Here is a 15681-nt window from a genome sequence, read left to right on the forward strand (position 1 = left end):
TATAACCTCAATATTAATAAAACTTATTAAAAAAATTCTTACAGCCCTACAGTAGCTAAAGATATATCTTTATAGTTAGCTTCCTTAGACGGAGGGACGGACGGACAAACAAGACAGAATGCGGACGCCAGGTTATCATGAATTGTCGGACGTTCAGACAATTTTTTTGGGAGCCATCAATTTAGATGTCCCAAAGGCCATACAAATGACGAGAAAGCATTAAAGATTTTTTTGAATTGTTGGAAGATGTGAAATCTAGATGCCTTTTTTTCAAAGAGGCATAATAAAGATAGAACATCTAGATGAACAAACCATTTATTGGACAAATTGTAAAACAGTGTTTGAACAATCCGATTATATTATTGATTAGAACTTTCACAGGGAACACTTTTAATGAATAGCTGCCGAGCCCTGATTTTAGTAATTTTTATACAAAAATTCGGCAGCTGCGCGTAAGCCTCAGTTAAATAGTCATATTGCAACTTGATGTCTAAACCTGTTCCTAAACAGACAATCCATCTTTCAGAATTCCTTTTATAGCACACAATTTTTAATTTAAGGCTGCCGACCTCTGCAATAATTCTAGATATGTCTCACAGAGAGAGAGGGGGGTGATAATGGGCTATTTAATTTTATTACACTAGTCCCCAAGTTTTTATAATAACGTTTTCCTAATTTTTGACTTAACAACTTTGGGGGGTACAAGGAATTTTTATTGGTTGGTTAAATAATTTGAGTGTTCAAACGTTTCAACAACTAACTTTAATCTACAGAAGGGGTTATTTTGTGTATCATCGTTGTGGAAGTACATCAATTTATAGGCCATTATCTTATCCCTTTAGATCCCTGTATGTCTCACCTCTATGACAACATGAAAAGTTTTAGGTTGATCATTGGCCACCAGGGGAATGTCATGGAAAGGAGAAATAGGCCCACAGTCGTCGGATATGAAAACCTGAAAAAATGGCATATTTACTTAACAAGACTAAGAGTATCTTTTAAAAGCGAGGCTTTTCTATAATTAGTGTCGATCCGTCAATACGTCACGGACTTTTCGTTAATTTAAACAGGTTAGAATTGTCCTATAGATTCCAAACTTTGAATTGTGATTCCTGTAATAGCTAGGTACGATTTGGAAAGTGAAGCAACTCTATAATCGTTACCAGACTGTCCGTACGTCCATTTTAAACATGTTAATTTATAACTTTTTTAACAACAAATTTTTATGTGACAAATGAAAAGTGTTAATGTTTGTTAGTCCTACCGTTTCAGAGTTTTGTTTTTAAGGATGTTGCCATCCTTGTCTTAATATAACTTCTATATAATATCTCTCCTTCTGCAATTTTTATATAAAAGTAAGGATATCTGACTGTGAGTGCGTGTGTAGTTTAAGATCTCGCAAACCACTAGACCGATATAGTTCTCCTTTACAGTAAAGCTTCTAATAGGCCCAAGGAAGGTTTATACCATTTTCTACTGTTCTCAAAATTGTAAAACTCAAATTGTAATGGTTGGTCGTATTCTTCATAAAAACTTATAAAATGCATTTTTAAGCAAATCTTAGAAGACACATCTATCAAACTTACCTTATATTGGTCTGTATTACTTTGTCCTCTCTCAACAGCTGTATAGGCAGACACGGGCATTCTCAGTGATTGGTTGGTACAAAATCCTCTAAAAGAAAGTATAAATTATAATGTGATCACCATTCAATTTGAACTGAAAATAATAATTTTGACTAGTAAAAAAAAAGAATATATCCAACCCATAGGCGTCCAAGGGGGGGGGGTAATAGGCCATTTGGCACCCCCAAACGATTTTGGGGGTGCCGTAGGCACCCCCAAAATTTTTTGAACAATACCCCCCCCAAAAAAAAATTACCCCTACCTTGGGGGGGGTATTTACCCCCCCCAAACCATTTTGGGGGGGGTAATTACCCCCCCCAAAATAAATGTTCTTTAAAAAAAATTTTTTGGGGGGGGGTATTTACCCCCCCCCCAAATTGAATGTTCTTAAAAAAAAAATTTTACTGAAAATTTTTTTTTGGGGGGGGATCTATGATTTAATTGTAAAGCACTGAAGATTCCATAAAATAGATACCTAACTAAATTAAATATTTCATTAAATAATGAAAAAGAATTTCTATAGGCGATTTCTTTTGGGAGGATGTCAGGGTGTCTCAAAGCTAGTTATAAAACTTACCAGGACCTATAAGACGCTTCACTTTAAAGTATAATCATATTGGTTCATTGGTTAGTGAGTTAATTATTGTATTTTTATGTTCTAAAGAATGAGATACTACTATATATTTGAATAGTAGTGGCGCCCTTAGCATCTAAGAACTCGTGTTTTCTAAAGGGTAAAAAGGGAGGAGAAAAATAGCCTAAAACCACTCAAAGGATTGACCTATAATAGTGTGGAACCATCATGGGATCTATGTGAAGCTTTCCTAAAAAGGAGAACTCAGTATTAAAAGTAATGAAATCTGAAGCTATAGTCAAATAAACCTTACTTACTACTTTATGTTATAGGATAGTACTTATTAACTTAATAGATTAGGTAGGTGCTTTTTTTACATAATTAAATTACCCCCCCCCAAAAATTTTACCCCCGGGGTAAATTAGTTTGGGGGGGGTAATTACCCCCCCCAACAGATTTGGGGGGAGTATTTACCCCCCCCCAACAGACTTTAGGGGGGGTAATTACCCCCCCCAATCAAATTTTACCCCCGGGGTAAAAATTTGGGGGGGGGTAAAAAAAAATTTCGGCGCGCTTCGCGCGCCATTTTACCCCCCCCAAACACGAATTACCCCCCCCCCTAAAAATTTTTACCCCCCCCCAAAAAAAAAGCTTGGACGCCCCTGATCCAACCAGTAAACTCCTTTAAGTATATTTATTTAGAGGCGTGGACAGGTTTTTGTCACGAAGTGTATTTCATAAACAGGTGAACAAAGGGGCAGGATTTAATTTTTTTTAGGGGGGGGGGGGGCAGTGAAGTCTAGAAACCCCCAAAACCCACCTTTCTAACTGAAAATCTTCTAAACGGCTTATAAATTCATCTTTGAATAAAACCTCATTGTTTTATGGCCGAGGATATACATGAACAACAAGCTTAACGGACAGATTACTTATAGTGTAAAGTAGTTTCGCTACCCAAAACAGAAATTCATGCATTATTATCAGAGCCATGGCAATTCCCCAGCGCAATTTGCTTTTTATCTGCATAGCAGACGAAAAATGTAACCTATACTTTAAATAAAGTATGTTTAGACAAATAGGACAAAATATGTCTGTCCGCACGTCAGACAGTAAGAAAGACTAAACTACATAACTTTTGTGTCACTTTTGAGGAGGACGATTCCCTTTTCTCCCATTTTTTTTGAAGAGATTTTCTTTCCCCCTTCCCTTTTTCTTTTCCTTTTATATGACGTCATATAGGAATCGTCTTTCTCAAAAGTGACACAAAAGTTATGTAGTTTAGTCTTTCTCCCGCCAGTCAGTTCGTAACGCTATGGGGGAAATGTAATTTTCTCGGTTGCTATTCAAGATAGAAGGCTGAAACTTATGGTCAAAATTCCCTTCATTATGAAGCAAAATTAACTCTAAAACAACCATGGCGGTCAGACTGAATTTTAGCAGGTTTTGGGCTAATTTCTTATATTCACATTTTCACCCATATTCTTCTTGTTTTTGGTGCTTTGCTTCTTAAGGATGTTATCATCCTTGTTTAACTTATTGATACTCTCGGATCCAGTTTGTATGTCTGTTAGATGGTGTGTATTAGTCCGTAATGCTATTGTAAAAAAATTTACTCGGCTGTTATATGAGCACGACTTCTAAATTTTTTTGGAAGGCTAAATATCTCTTCTGGGATTTACGTTTAACCATGAAGTAAGCATATTTATATAAAAAAACATTCTTAGTTATGTATAAACACCAAACTTAAAGATAATATGGTTACTTGCAGACCAAATAAAATGAATGTTTTTTTTCAAACTAAAACTTATTTAGGTACAAAAAGATTAATCAATCCCTCCCCACTTTAAAAACATGATTTTAATTCGGCAGAAAAAAACGTGATCAATCTTTTTTGTTTATTCGCTTTTACTAAAAACATTTTTTTGCTGTTTCAATAAAAAAGTTGTTTATGTTTTATATTTACTGTCTCTGTTGTAAAAATAAAGATACACAGGATAAATAAAGAATAGTTATATTGTAATATTATAGACAGCTTTCCGCGGATATCAAAATTGAAAATTTTTAAAATTAAAATCAAATTGTTAGCCCCGAGGGGCCGTAGATCCGGGTTAACAAAACTGGTATTAATTTTATGTTTTTTATTTGATCATTCGAGGAAAATTTACTGTTATACAATAAAATACATGATTTTTCGTTATGGCTGAGAACCTGTTTTAATCTTGCGGATATTAAACGGTTTCGAAGCCATACTGGAATATATATTCAAATATTTGAAATAATATTTTCTTTTCAGTAAAGCAAAAACTTATACCTATTCACAATAAAACTGCAAAAAAATATATAAATATCCACATGTAGCGAAGCAATGACAATTTAAAAACAAAAAAATAAAAAAAAAATAATGTCTCAGTTAATTAAACAGGCACAAAAGTATCCCAATACATACTTTGTGTTCAAAGACTAATTCCATTAAACAAGATATTTGGGCGGAACATAAAGAAGATTTTGTTGAAAGTATGTAATAGGTAATAGTTTTCTATCGCATCGTATTATAGACAGCTTTATGTGTAAATTAAATTGAAAAATTAAGATTAAAACCAGTTATGTTAGCCCGATCCTTCTTTTATGATTTTGATTTTAATATTCGTGAACAATTGTTCGTAATTCGATGCTATACTTTTTATTTCAGTAAAGCCGAGAATCGGTTCTAATCCACAGGATATTAATCGGTTTCGACGCCATACTGGTTTAAAAGGCTTAATTGTCGATAGAAATAACAACTTTTATCGACATAAAAGGGGGGGGGGGGCGGATGTGCCACTTTTTGAAACCAAAATTAAAACTGGATGATCTTAGCCCATAAAAGAGTTACAGCTCTAAAATTCAGCACAGCAGTTGCTTATGTGGAGAACAATATGGAACTGTGATGAAACGGCGGCGGAAGCGCCGCTCCCGCCAAAAACCGCCGTTTCCCGCCGAAATTTGTTTGCCTTTTTTTCCGCCAAATTAGACAATTCTAAATAATCTGAGATAAACTTTTTTTCTCATAATAATTTTCCTTATATTTTCATGTGACACTTATATTTCAAACATGTCAATATTTGAAAAAATGTCAAGTGAAAATATATATAAGGGAAACTTTTATGAGAAAAAAAGTTTATCTCAGATGATTGAAAATTGTCTATTCTGGTGAGAAAAGGCAAAAAGATTTCGGCGGGAAACGGCGGTTTTCGGCGGGAGCGGCGGTTCCACCGCCGTCTTTTCAAAGTTCCATTTTGTTCTCTACATAAGCAACTGCTGTGCTGAATTTTAGAGCTGTAACTCTTTTATGGGCTGAGATCATGCAGTTTTAATTTTGGTTTCAAAAAGTGGTACATCCCCCCCTTTCCCCCCTTTATATAAATACAAAAAGCATTGCATGCAGTAACAATTAAGAACCTGCTGCCAGGGTTGAAGGAGACATTAAGCTGTTTGTTTCACTAGTCCCCAAAGTTACATAATAAAGTTCTCTTATTAGTTGGCTTAACAACTATGGGGACTTTAATTGGTTTATGAAGTTGAGTGTCCAAATGTTTCAACCAATAATTATAATCTACAGAAGTGGAAATTTTAGGCATTATCTTTGGGGATGTGAAACAATTTTTTGGCCATTGTCTTATCCCTTAAGATCCCTGATCCCTGCTGTGTATCTGTTTGTGTACAAAACTGAAAACAAAAAGCTAACGTTTTGAAATTAAGATAACTGTAAATAAAAAGAGAAAAACAAGCCAAGAAAATCATATTTATCTTAATTGGAAAGCATTTTTATGGTTTTGTTTACAAATTAAAAGTATCTGCATTGAGACATAACATTTTATTGTCCGTTTTGTTAGCAGAGGTACTCTATAACTCTAGCTTGTTGGTTGGTTTGTAATCTGTAGTGTTATAGTTTTTTTTTGCAAAAATTCTTAAAAAAGGATTCTGTATAAGGAGATGCTTTCATTTTTAGGACTTGATAACAGAGATGATTCGCTTATCATAATGTACCTCGTTGTCCTAGAAATCCTTATTCCAAAAATCAGATGAATAGGATAATTATACCAAATAAAGAAGTTGTTGTAAAAGGTTAAAAGGACGTACAGACATTCTGGTAACGAAACTAGAGTTGCTACGCATTCAAAATCTACTCTAGTTGTTATTGGAATCATCCTGAAAATTTGAAATCAATAGGACAATTCTAACATGCCTAAATTAATTATAAAAGTTACCCGTTTTAGGCAGACTTTCAAACGGATGGACCATAATTATAGCAAAGCTAAGCGTATAAAAAATCCAAAAAATATATCAAACAGAAAATAAAATATAAAAAAATGTTGAACATAAAAATGAAACCTTATGATAGTAAGTTCTTATCAATACTAAAATAATTAATCTTAACTCGGCACTTAATACAATGCAGCAAAAAAATTAAAAAAAACATAAAGGCTAATTCTTTTAAAGTTATTTTCTCGCATCGTATTATAAACATCTTTCCGCGGATATAAAATGTACAATTAAAAGATTAAAACCTTCGGCATAACGGGGCTAAAAGAACTGATTATAATCTTATGATTGTACATTTTTTATATGTGTAGAAAACCGGATATAATACTATGCTATACATACATGGTTTTTCAGTATAACTGAGAGCCGGTTCTAATCCACCTGATATTAATCGGTTACGTAGCTATACTGGAAAATCTTTTACAGCCTTTTTTTTATATAAAATTCTCGTTACACCAAAACTCGATATTTGAATTCAAAATATAAATTTCTTTTATACCTAATCTAATCAAATAACAATATACTAAAAATCTGGCTAAATTTCAGCATCAAATATAATTTGCATTGTATGAATAAAAAAATTCTATTCTTATCCTCACGAAGGTGTATCGATTTTTTTATATGTGAAATAGATACTCTATAATATATTTTGTTCGTAAGATAATAACTTTTTTTTATTTTAAATGAAACTACTAACCTTTCTGCTATTTTAAATAACAACGGCACTCTTAGATCATTTGTGGGAACTTAATTTTTTTTTTGCAATTGTCCTTCGAGGGGATGTCGGCACTCTTCCCCAAAATAGTTCATTCCCTATGCCTACAAAAAGCTGCACTGTCCAGTAGAACCATATTGGTCCAGCGGTTACTAGATTTTAAGCTGAAGGCACACTGACATCCTGTTACTTTAAAATAAGAGAGGAGTTTATTTTGATTACTATATAACTAAACTAGCGGCTTCGCCCCTAGCCTCTAGGGGCTGTGCCCCAAGAGGTGATCAAAAAAAAAATTTGGCGAAATTCTTAAAAGGACCAAGGAAATCTAAAAAAAAAAAAAAAAAAATGGGGGGGGATTTTTTTGTTTTTGGGGGGGTTGGGGGTGTCCCACCCCCCAAGAAAATAGCCTAAAACCACCACAGGACCAATAGGCATGTACCCTGAAGAGTAGAATCCGATCGGTTGAGTGGTTACCGAGATCTTAAGGGACAGACAGATATCGTTCTACTTTGTATTATAGAAGATAAATAGTTATAAAAATATAGCATATAATATTAAGGGTTTTAAAATTTAAGTAGAGAATTTTCAACAAAATGGATGAAAATACATGTATTATGGTGCATAATTATAGTCTATTTTCTCTTTCTATTGGCTGCGCTGTTCATTATATTGTCATCCTTGCCTTATGAACCGAATAATTTTTGCCGATTTCTTATCTTTATTTTGCATGTTACACGCAGGGATCCAAAGGGATAAGACAATGGCTGATAAATTGATGTACGTCGCCATTGATGATACACAACATACCTCTTATATAGATTACTTTTAGTGATTAAAATTTTGGACATTCAAATGAATGAACAAGCCATTAAAAACTCAATTAAAGTTCCCAAGGTTGTTGAGCCAACAAATAAGAAAACGTTATCATAAACCTTTGGATACTAGTGTAATAATCAATCCAATGTCCCCTACATCCCTGATGCTACATGTATGTTCATAAATTTCAGGGAGTGAAGGGATTATGCATCTATAAAAAGGATGACAACAACAATAAGTAGCGAAAAACAAAAAAATCATGGATTGACACAAAGTGAATTTTGAATCCAATATGCTGTGAGAATAAGAAAAAGAAGGAAGGACATAAGAATCAAAGATATTAGGAATGATAAAAATCAAGAAAACTACGAAAAATTAATTGTATGTTGTTTGTTGTATGGCTGAAATACAAAGTAAGTTTTATACTGGTTACTTTTTGGAACAAGGTATCCTCAAAAAAAATTCAGCAAACGCAGCTCATAAAAGGGGGTGGGCGAAAGTGACACTTTTTGAAACCAAAACTAAAAGTCAACAAAGGAACTCAACTAAAAAAAGAGTTACAGGTCTGAGATTTTGCATGGCAGTTGCTTTATAGAGGTACAATATGGAACTGTGAAGAAACGGCGGCGCAACCGCCGAAAACCGCCGTTTCCCGTCGAAATTTTTTTGCCTTTTCTCGGCGGTTTTTGGCGGTTGCGCCGCCGTTTCTTCACAGTTCCATATTGTACCCCTTTCAAGCAACTGCCATGCAAAATGTCAGACCTGTAACTCTTTTTTTTAGTTGAGTTCCTTTGACTTTTAGTTTTGGTTTCAAAAAGTGTCACTTTCGCCCACCCTCTTTTAGAAAATCAGACCAAGAACACTAATCATATTTGGAATTCATTAATAAAGTTAATAGATGCTTAAAAGCAGTCGGACAGCCATGGATATGTTATACTTACATATGCTCCGTAATTGAATCTGCTTTTTCAAATTGGTGTAAAAAAGATTTTCTTAAGGTGCATTTTTCCTAATCCCTGATCATTATGCAGTTACAAAAATGGACTCTTATCTCATACAATATATTTATTTATAACCTTTTATTGTTCAAAGTACATCTAACAACTTATATACAAAGAGCGGAGGGGGACACAATAACGTTATGATTGGTTTTGTGTATCATAATTATCATTGGGGATGTACATTAAATCATCCGCCATTGTCTTATCCCTTTAGATCCCTGTCTTTTCTATGAAAATAAAAAAGTATGGGGAAATTTATTGTTATGGAAAACCAAACACTTATAGGCTTCCAGGTAAAATGTTGTGATCGATCTGATTTAGGTATTACTTATGCTACGAAATAGTTAGTTATAAGACTAAAATAGGATGTTTCTCATTAAGAATATATTTAGACTTCTAGAGGCGCGGCCGCTAGTACTATTATACAAAGTAGTAAGTTTTTGTTTTGTTGGAAGCTAAAGATATCAGAACCTGCTGGTCCCAATAGGTTATACATGTATAAATGTCTTAGGTTAGTTTTAAGTTAAATTTCTTGACTTCCCCGTATTCCCTTAGAGGCTAGGTGCGACTCAAATAGTGACTTATAAAGTAGCCTCTCTACTAAAACATTAAACTGCAGGGTCAAATTCTCCCCCCCCCCACTCTTTCTTAAGTGCCCCTAGAGACTTCTACAACTCGCCTCTTTCCTATTATATAAATCAATAATACAAAGTAGCTTGATGTCTGTCCGTCAGTCCATCACGTCCGTCCGTCAGAAGCTTAAGATCTCGGTAACCACTGAACCGATCAGATTCTACTCTTCAGGGTATATGTATACCTATAGGTCCTGTGGTGGTTTTAAGCTATTTTCTTGGGGGGTGGGACACCCCCAACCACCATAAAAATGAAAATCTCCCCCCTTCCAAAAAAAATAATTTTCTTGAGAACACATTAAACTATGAGCAGCACCAGTAGTAATTTTCTTAATAACACATTAGACTATGAGTAGCACCAGTAGTACTGTAATCAATTATCTCTTGGACAAAGCCCCTAGAGGCTAGGGGCGAAGCCGCTAGTATTATATAAAGTAGTAAGCGTTTTGTGTCTGTAGCTTAAGATGATCTCAATAACTACTGAACCGATCGGGTTCTCTATTTTAGGTAGGATTCATATAGGTCTTGTGACGATTTTAGGCTAGGTATTTTATTTTCACATTTAAGTCTTAAGGTGGTTTTAAGCTTTTTTTCAAGCCCTTTCCTGTCCTTCAAAGTCCCATGATGCTAGGGGCGTAGCCACTAATGACTTATAAAGTAGCAACGCTACTAAAACATTAAAAAATTTACTAACCTTAATGGAATGGGGCTGGCATGAGTTCCCGGGTTAAACACAGACAATAACAGATCTAAGATTAGGGAAAATAATGTCAGGATCATTTTTATCTGTAATAGTTCGTAATCGCGTCGTATTATAGTCAGCTTTCCCCGGATATTAAAATAATAAAAAATTTAAACCAGTTTGCTCAAACCCGCGTGGCCAAAAGCCTGGGCTAAGAAAACGGGTTTTAATTTTATGATTCTTTTTTTAATATTAGCGGACACGCCCCCTAGAGGCCTCTAGGGGCACTTAGGATTGGAGGAGAAAGTCGACCCCTCCCCTACTTCAATTTAAGTTTTTACTAACATTATTGTACTTGATTCTATACATGACTATTTCTAAAGTTAAAATGTATATTATGAAGCAGACAGAAGCGTACTAAATCTTAAATGACATTGTCCATGTTATTTATAGAGGTCAGGTGTGATATTGTCAGGGATCTAAAGGGATAAGACAATGGTCGATAAATTGGTGTACATCCCCAATGATGATAACCAAAAGTACCCCTTCTGTAGATTCAAATTAGTGGTTGAAACGTTTGAACACTCAACTTACTGAGATAACCAATCAAAATTCATTAAAGTCCCCAAAGTTGTAAAGCTAACTAATAATAAAACGTAATTATAAAACTTGGGGGTCTAGTGTAATAAACAGTCCAATGTCCCCTTGCTCCCTGGATATTGTAATGAAAGTGTAGGTAGGTATGTATTGTATAATTGGAAACAAAGTACACTTTATTTCTATCTCCACAAGAATGATTGTAATACCTATCATATAGAAAATTGCAGTTCTGCTCCTAGAGGCGTCTAAGGGCACTAGAGGGAAGAGGGGAAGGGTTAAGTTAACCTCCCACATTTCATATAAGTTTTAAAAGAAATTTTAAAAAAAATTTGATGGGGTATTTTTTACTGCCGATTTCTTTAAGGGGGATGAAGGTATCCTCTCCTAAAATAGTTATGAACCTTCTCAGACCTATAAAAAGCTTTACTTTAAAGGAGAACCATATCGGTCTAGTGGTTAGCGGAATCTTAACGTAGCCAGAAAGACAAACATCTTGTTACTTTAATGGTTAAAGGATAAAATAAAAGGATAAAACTTTCTTTTTTTGTTAACTAATGGGAAAAATTATTATAAAACTTTGGGGACTAGTGTAATAAATAGCCTAATGTTCCCACCCTCCTCCCTGATATAAACTTAATCGATGAAATTTCGTATTTTTTCTTTTTTTTTAAAGACCTAATAAAAATGAACTAACGAGAAGCTGCACCTTAAAATCATAAACCGTATTGACATTACGATTTTATTAGGAAGAAATGTTTGATTCGTGTTAGAATTTTTGTTTGTTTAACATAAATCAGAGTTTAATTAATAGAGGGAGTAAAAACTATGTTGAAATGTCCACTTCCCCTTGCCAGTGATATAACAATGGAATGTAAATATATGCCCCCCCCCCCTTTAATTTTGTATATGTAGTTCTAACCAGAGTGGGAAAGAACATTGAGCTGATTATTACAAAGTCCCCAAAGTTTTATGGTTCTTATTCCTTGGTTAACAACTTTGGGGACTTCAGTTTAATTTTGATTGGTTGGTTTATTTAATTGTAATCTACAGAAGAGTTGATTTTGTCAATCATCATTGGGGATATACATCAATTTATCGGCCATTGTCTTATCCCTAAAGATCCCTGACTGCATTAAAATAACACAATGATTTTAACCCCCCATAACAATATCGTAATTCTATTTTATATTTAATTAACTCTATACTTTAATCCTTAACATGTCAACATCATTGAGAAATCATTTTTAGAGGTAATATCACTAATCCTTTGCATGGTACGACTTCAATCTTGAATGATTTTCAAGTTTTGTTACTAGGAATTCTTGGGGATCTAAAGTGATAAGACAATAGCCGATAAATTGAAGTACATCCCCAATGATAATATACAAAATTACCTTTTCTGTAGATTACAATTAGTGGTTGAAGTGTTTGGACACTCAGCTTAATAAACCAACCAATCAAAATTTAAGCAAACAAATAAGAAAACGTTATTATAAGATCTCAAAAAACGCGCGGCTAGAGCTAACTACACATGAAGAACAAACTTCTTTGTAGAAAATATATTTCGCTTTATTCAAGCCTTCTCAATTCTATAAAATAATAACCATATTTGCAAAACAACAAGCTTCATACTAGTTAAAATTAATATAAGTTTAACAAAAAACAAGTTAAAAATATTAAGTACTTTGAAAAAAAGAATTTTTTAAAACAAAATAAAATCCAAATCTTTTTACTTTGAAATATGGTGTACCTAATTGTTTGAGAGTTTATGTACAACTGAATTATTTATTGTAAAGGAAGGGGGGGGGGAAGAGTTAGCAGATGAAAATTAGCGGTCAAACTTTTCAACAGTGGTAAGAATTTATACACTTAAGACTTTGGGGGCTAGTGTAATAAACAGCCCATTGTACCCTCCCTCCCTGAGGTATACTTCTAATGCCTTTGATGACGGTTAATGACAACTTATGAGCAGATATTTATATTAGGTCACAAAATCACAAATTCTGCTTAATTAAGATTTCATAATTATTCAAAGAAAATTTAAAAACTTTAAATTAATAAGAATTTAATTGCAAACTTAAAAAATAAAAAAAGGCAAATAATGTTCTATGGTTGCTTTTAGAAAAGGTAAGCATTGAAATTAAGGGGTGAGGTAATGAATTTCCATTGGTTTGTTTATTACTTTAAGTCAGGTTAGGTTATGTCAGATTAAGGACTGGGTGTCCCTGCGAAGTTAGAACAATCCCCAAAAGTCAATTTGAAGCCCCCATTAAGGCTAAAAGGCGGGGATCTTAAGGGATAAGACAATAGAAGATAAATTAGTGATTATCCCATTTGTTGATTAACAAAATTAACACTTTTGTAGATTAAATTCTTGTTTGAAAAGTTTGGACATTGCGGTAGTCAATCAGTCAACAAGTGCCTAAAGTTTTTACGCCAACAAATGAGAGTACCTACGTGTTTTATAAAATTTCGAGTACCAGGCCATTGTCCCTTTACATACAACTCACACATTAATTTTACTTTTGCAACGAAAAATTAAATTATTAGGAAATTTGCTTAATCAACATATTACATATAATATAAATATTAATTCCTAGATAATGCAAATGTTCCTGTAATAACCCTAATTTTAATTAAGATGATTCATGTCCAAAGTACAGAAAAGCCTGTCTTTGCATGGTACAAAGCACTTGGTTCCCAGAGAGAGAGGGGACAATGGGCTGTTTGTTACACTAGCCCCCAAAGTTTTAAAATAATGATTTCTTATTTGTTAGCTTAACAAATTTGGGGACTTTTATCGAATTTTGATTGGTTGGTTTATTAAGTTGAGTATCCAACCGTTCAAACTATTAATTGTAATCTACAGAAGGGGTAATATATTGTGTCATTATTTAGGATGTACATCAATTTATGTACATCGGCCATTTTCTTATTCCTTTAAGTCTCTGGGTGAACGAACTTGATTCCCATACTCTTTTAATTTTATGTAAGATTAATATTGAAACAGTGGAAAAGTCGCTAGAAGATTATATTAACGAGACACAAAGTGGCAAAGCACAAAAAAAAAACATTATTTCATCGAGAGTTAACCTATCCCCACTGACATGTACTTTAAAAATGTTTTATTTGACATGATTAACTGTAAAATGAAACTGGGATGCAACTGAAGATTAATCTGATTTTTTTTTTATTTGGGCGATGGAAATACAATTTTATCCAGGGATCTAGAGATAAGGCAATGTCCGATAAATTGATGTACATACATCCCCAATGATGATACACTAAATTACCCCTTCTGTAGATTATAATTAGTGTTGAAACGTTTAGACACTTAAGAAACTTAAAGAACCAACCAATCTAAATTTAATAAAGGTCCAAAAAGTTGTTTATATTATGAACTTTGGGGACTATTGTAATAAATAGCCCTATTTCCCCTCCCTCCCTGATTTTAATCCACGGCAATGCAGCCTCTGTCGCACGTTGCCGCGAAACTTAGACAAAGAATATGCCGCTCCAAACCTCATCTTTAATGATGATAAACTAAATTACTTTCTTTTGTTTATGAAAATTTTTGGTTGAAAAGTTTTGACGAACTAATCAAGTTTAATAAAAAAAAATTGGGTAGGTACCAACTACCAGTACAATTTGCAGTACAATATCCCCTTCCTCCCTGGATAAGTAAAAATGTATATTTAATTACTTTAGGGCGTTTATCTACATAATGATAGCTTAAGCTGTTGCAAATTAACTCTAAAATTTTAGGGAAGGAGGGGACTTTGGGCTTTTATTGAATTATGATTGGTTGGTTCAATAGTTGAGTGACCAACTGTATAAACCTCAGAAGGGGTAGTTTTACTAATTATCATTAAGAATGTTCATCAATTTTACTATCTGTAAAAAGATTATTTTTTTAAGTGAAAAAAAAAACATTGCCCTTGTCCTAGATCGATTGTTTGATAAGAACACTATTTTGGAGGCCTCAATGGCCATAAATAATGATGAAAAAGTGTTTGATAAGAACACTATTTTGGAGGGCCCAAGGGCCATAGTGATGACAAAGTGTTTGATAAGAACACTATTTTGGAGGCCCCAAGGGCCATAATGATGACAAAGTGTTTGATTGGTGGAAAACATAATAATATCATATCCTTTTTATCAAAAAGAATTAAAAATTGAACCTTGTAAATTCAGAAAAACCAAAACTTGCAATTATATCTGTTTTTTATTTAAAATCGTTTTCTAATCTTTTTATTAATATTACTTTTCTTTTATTGGTTTTATATAATTGATTAGTAATTGAGGACAAAATATATCTATTTATAATAAGCAATAAAATTTTATTAAGGAAAACTAAACATGCATTTTAATGAGCAAAGTAGCTAAGTCTCAAATCGTGGAGGGAGGGGGGACATTGGGCTGTTTATTACCTAGTCCCCAAAGTTTTATAATAATGTTTTCTTATTAGTTGACTAATCAACTTTGGGGGCTTTTGTTTAATTTTGATTGGTTGGTTCTTCGAGTTAAGTGTCTAAATGTTTCAAACGAAGGGTGTCCCATAGAGTAGTGGTTAGCGCACTGCTATGTGGTTGGGAAAATCCGAGTTCAAGTCCCCTCATAGATATTGCACTTGGATGACAAATGCTGTTGCAATTTGTCAGAATATAATCACGCAACCTTCCCTGTGATGCCCTTAGGTTGTAAGGAGGGAGATATGTAGGATGTTAGGATCCT

At 33.7% G+C, this 15681-nt stretch overlaps 1 protein-coding gene across 2 annotated transcripts in view; it reads right to left on the minus strand.

Moving 5' to 3' along the window:
* LOC145324831 (uncharacterized) overlaps positions 1-15681 on the minus strand; it is an 84614-nt gene that overhangs the window by 66145 nt on the left and 2788 nt on the right. For both annotated transcript variants that reach the window (XR_013881333.1, XM_080167507.1), the window contains exons 4-6: positions 10360-10414; positions 1587-1674; positions 860-955 (exon numbers count right to left, since the gene is read on the minus strand). Coding sequence is in view for 1 of the 2 variants with exons in the window: in XM_080167507.1 (XP_080023633.1) it covers positions 860-955; positions 1587-1674; positions 10360-10414 (239 nt within the window). In the remaining variant the exon portion in view is untranslated. The remainder of the gene's footprint in view (positions 1-859; positions 956-1586; positions 1675-10359; positions 10415-15681) is intronic.

The sequence above is a fragment of the Acartia tonsa genome, chromosome 7, assembly GCF_053477335.1.
Source record: "Acartia tonsa isolate MP-2025a chromosome 7, ASM5347733v1, whole genome shotgun sequence".
NCBI classification, from domain to species: domain Eukaryota; kingdom Metazoa; phylum Arthropoda; class Copepoda; order Calanoida; family Acartiidae; genus Acartia; species Acartia tonsa.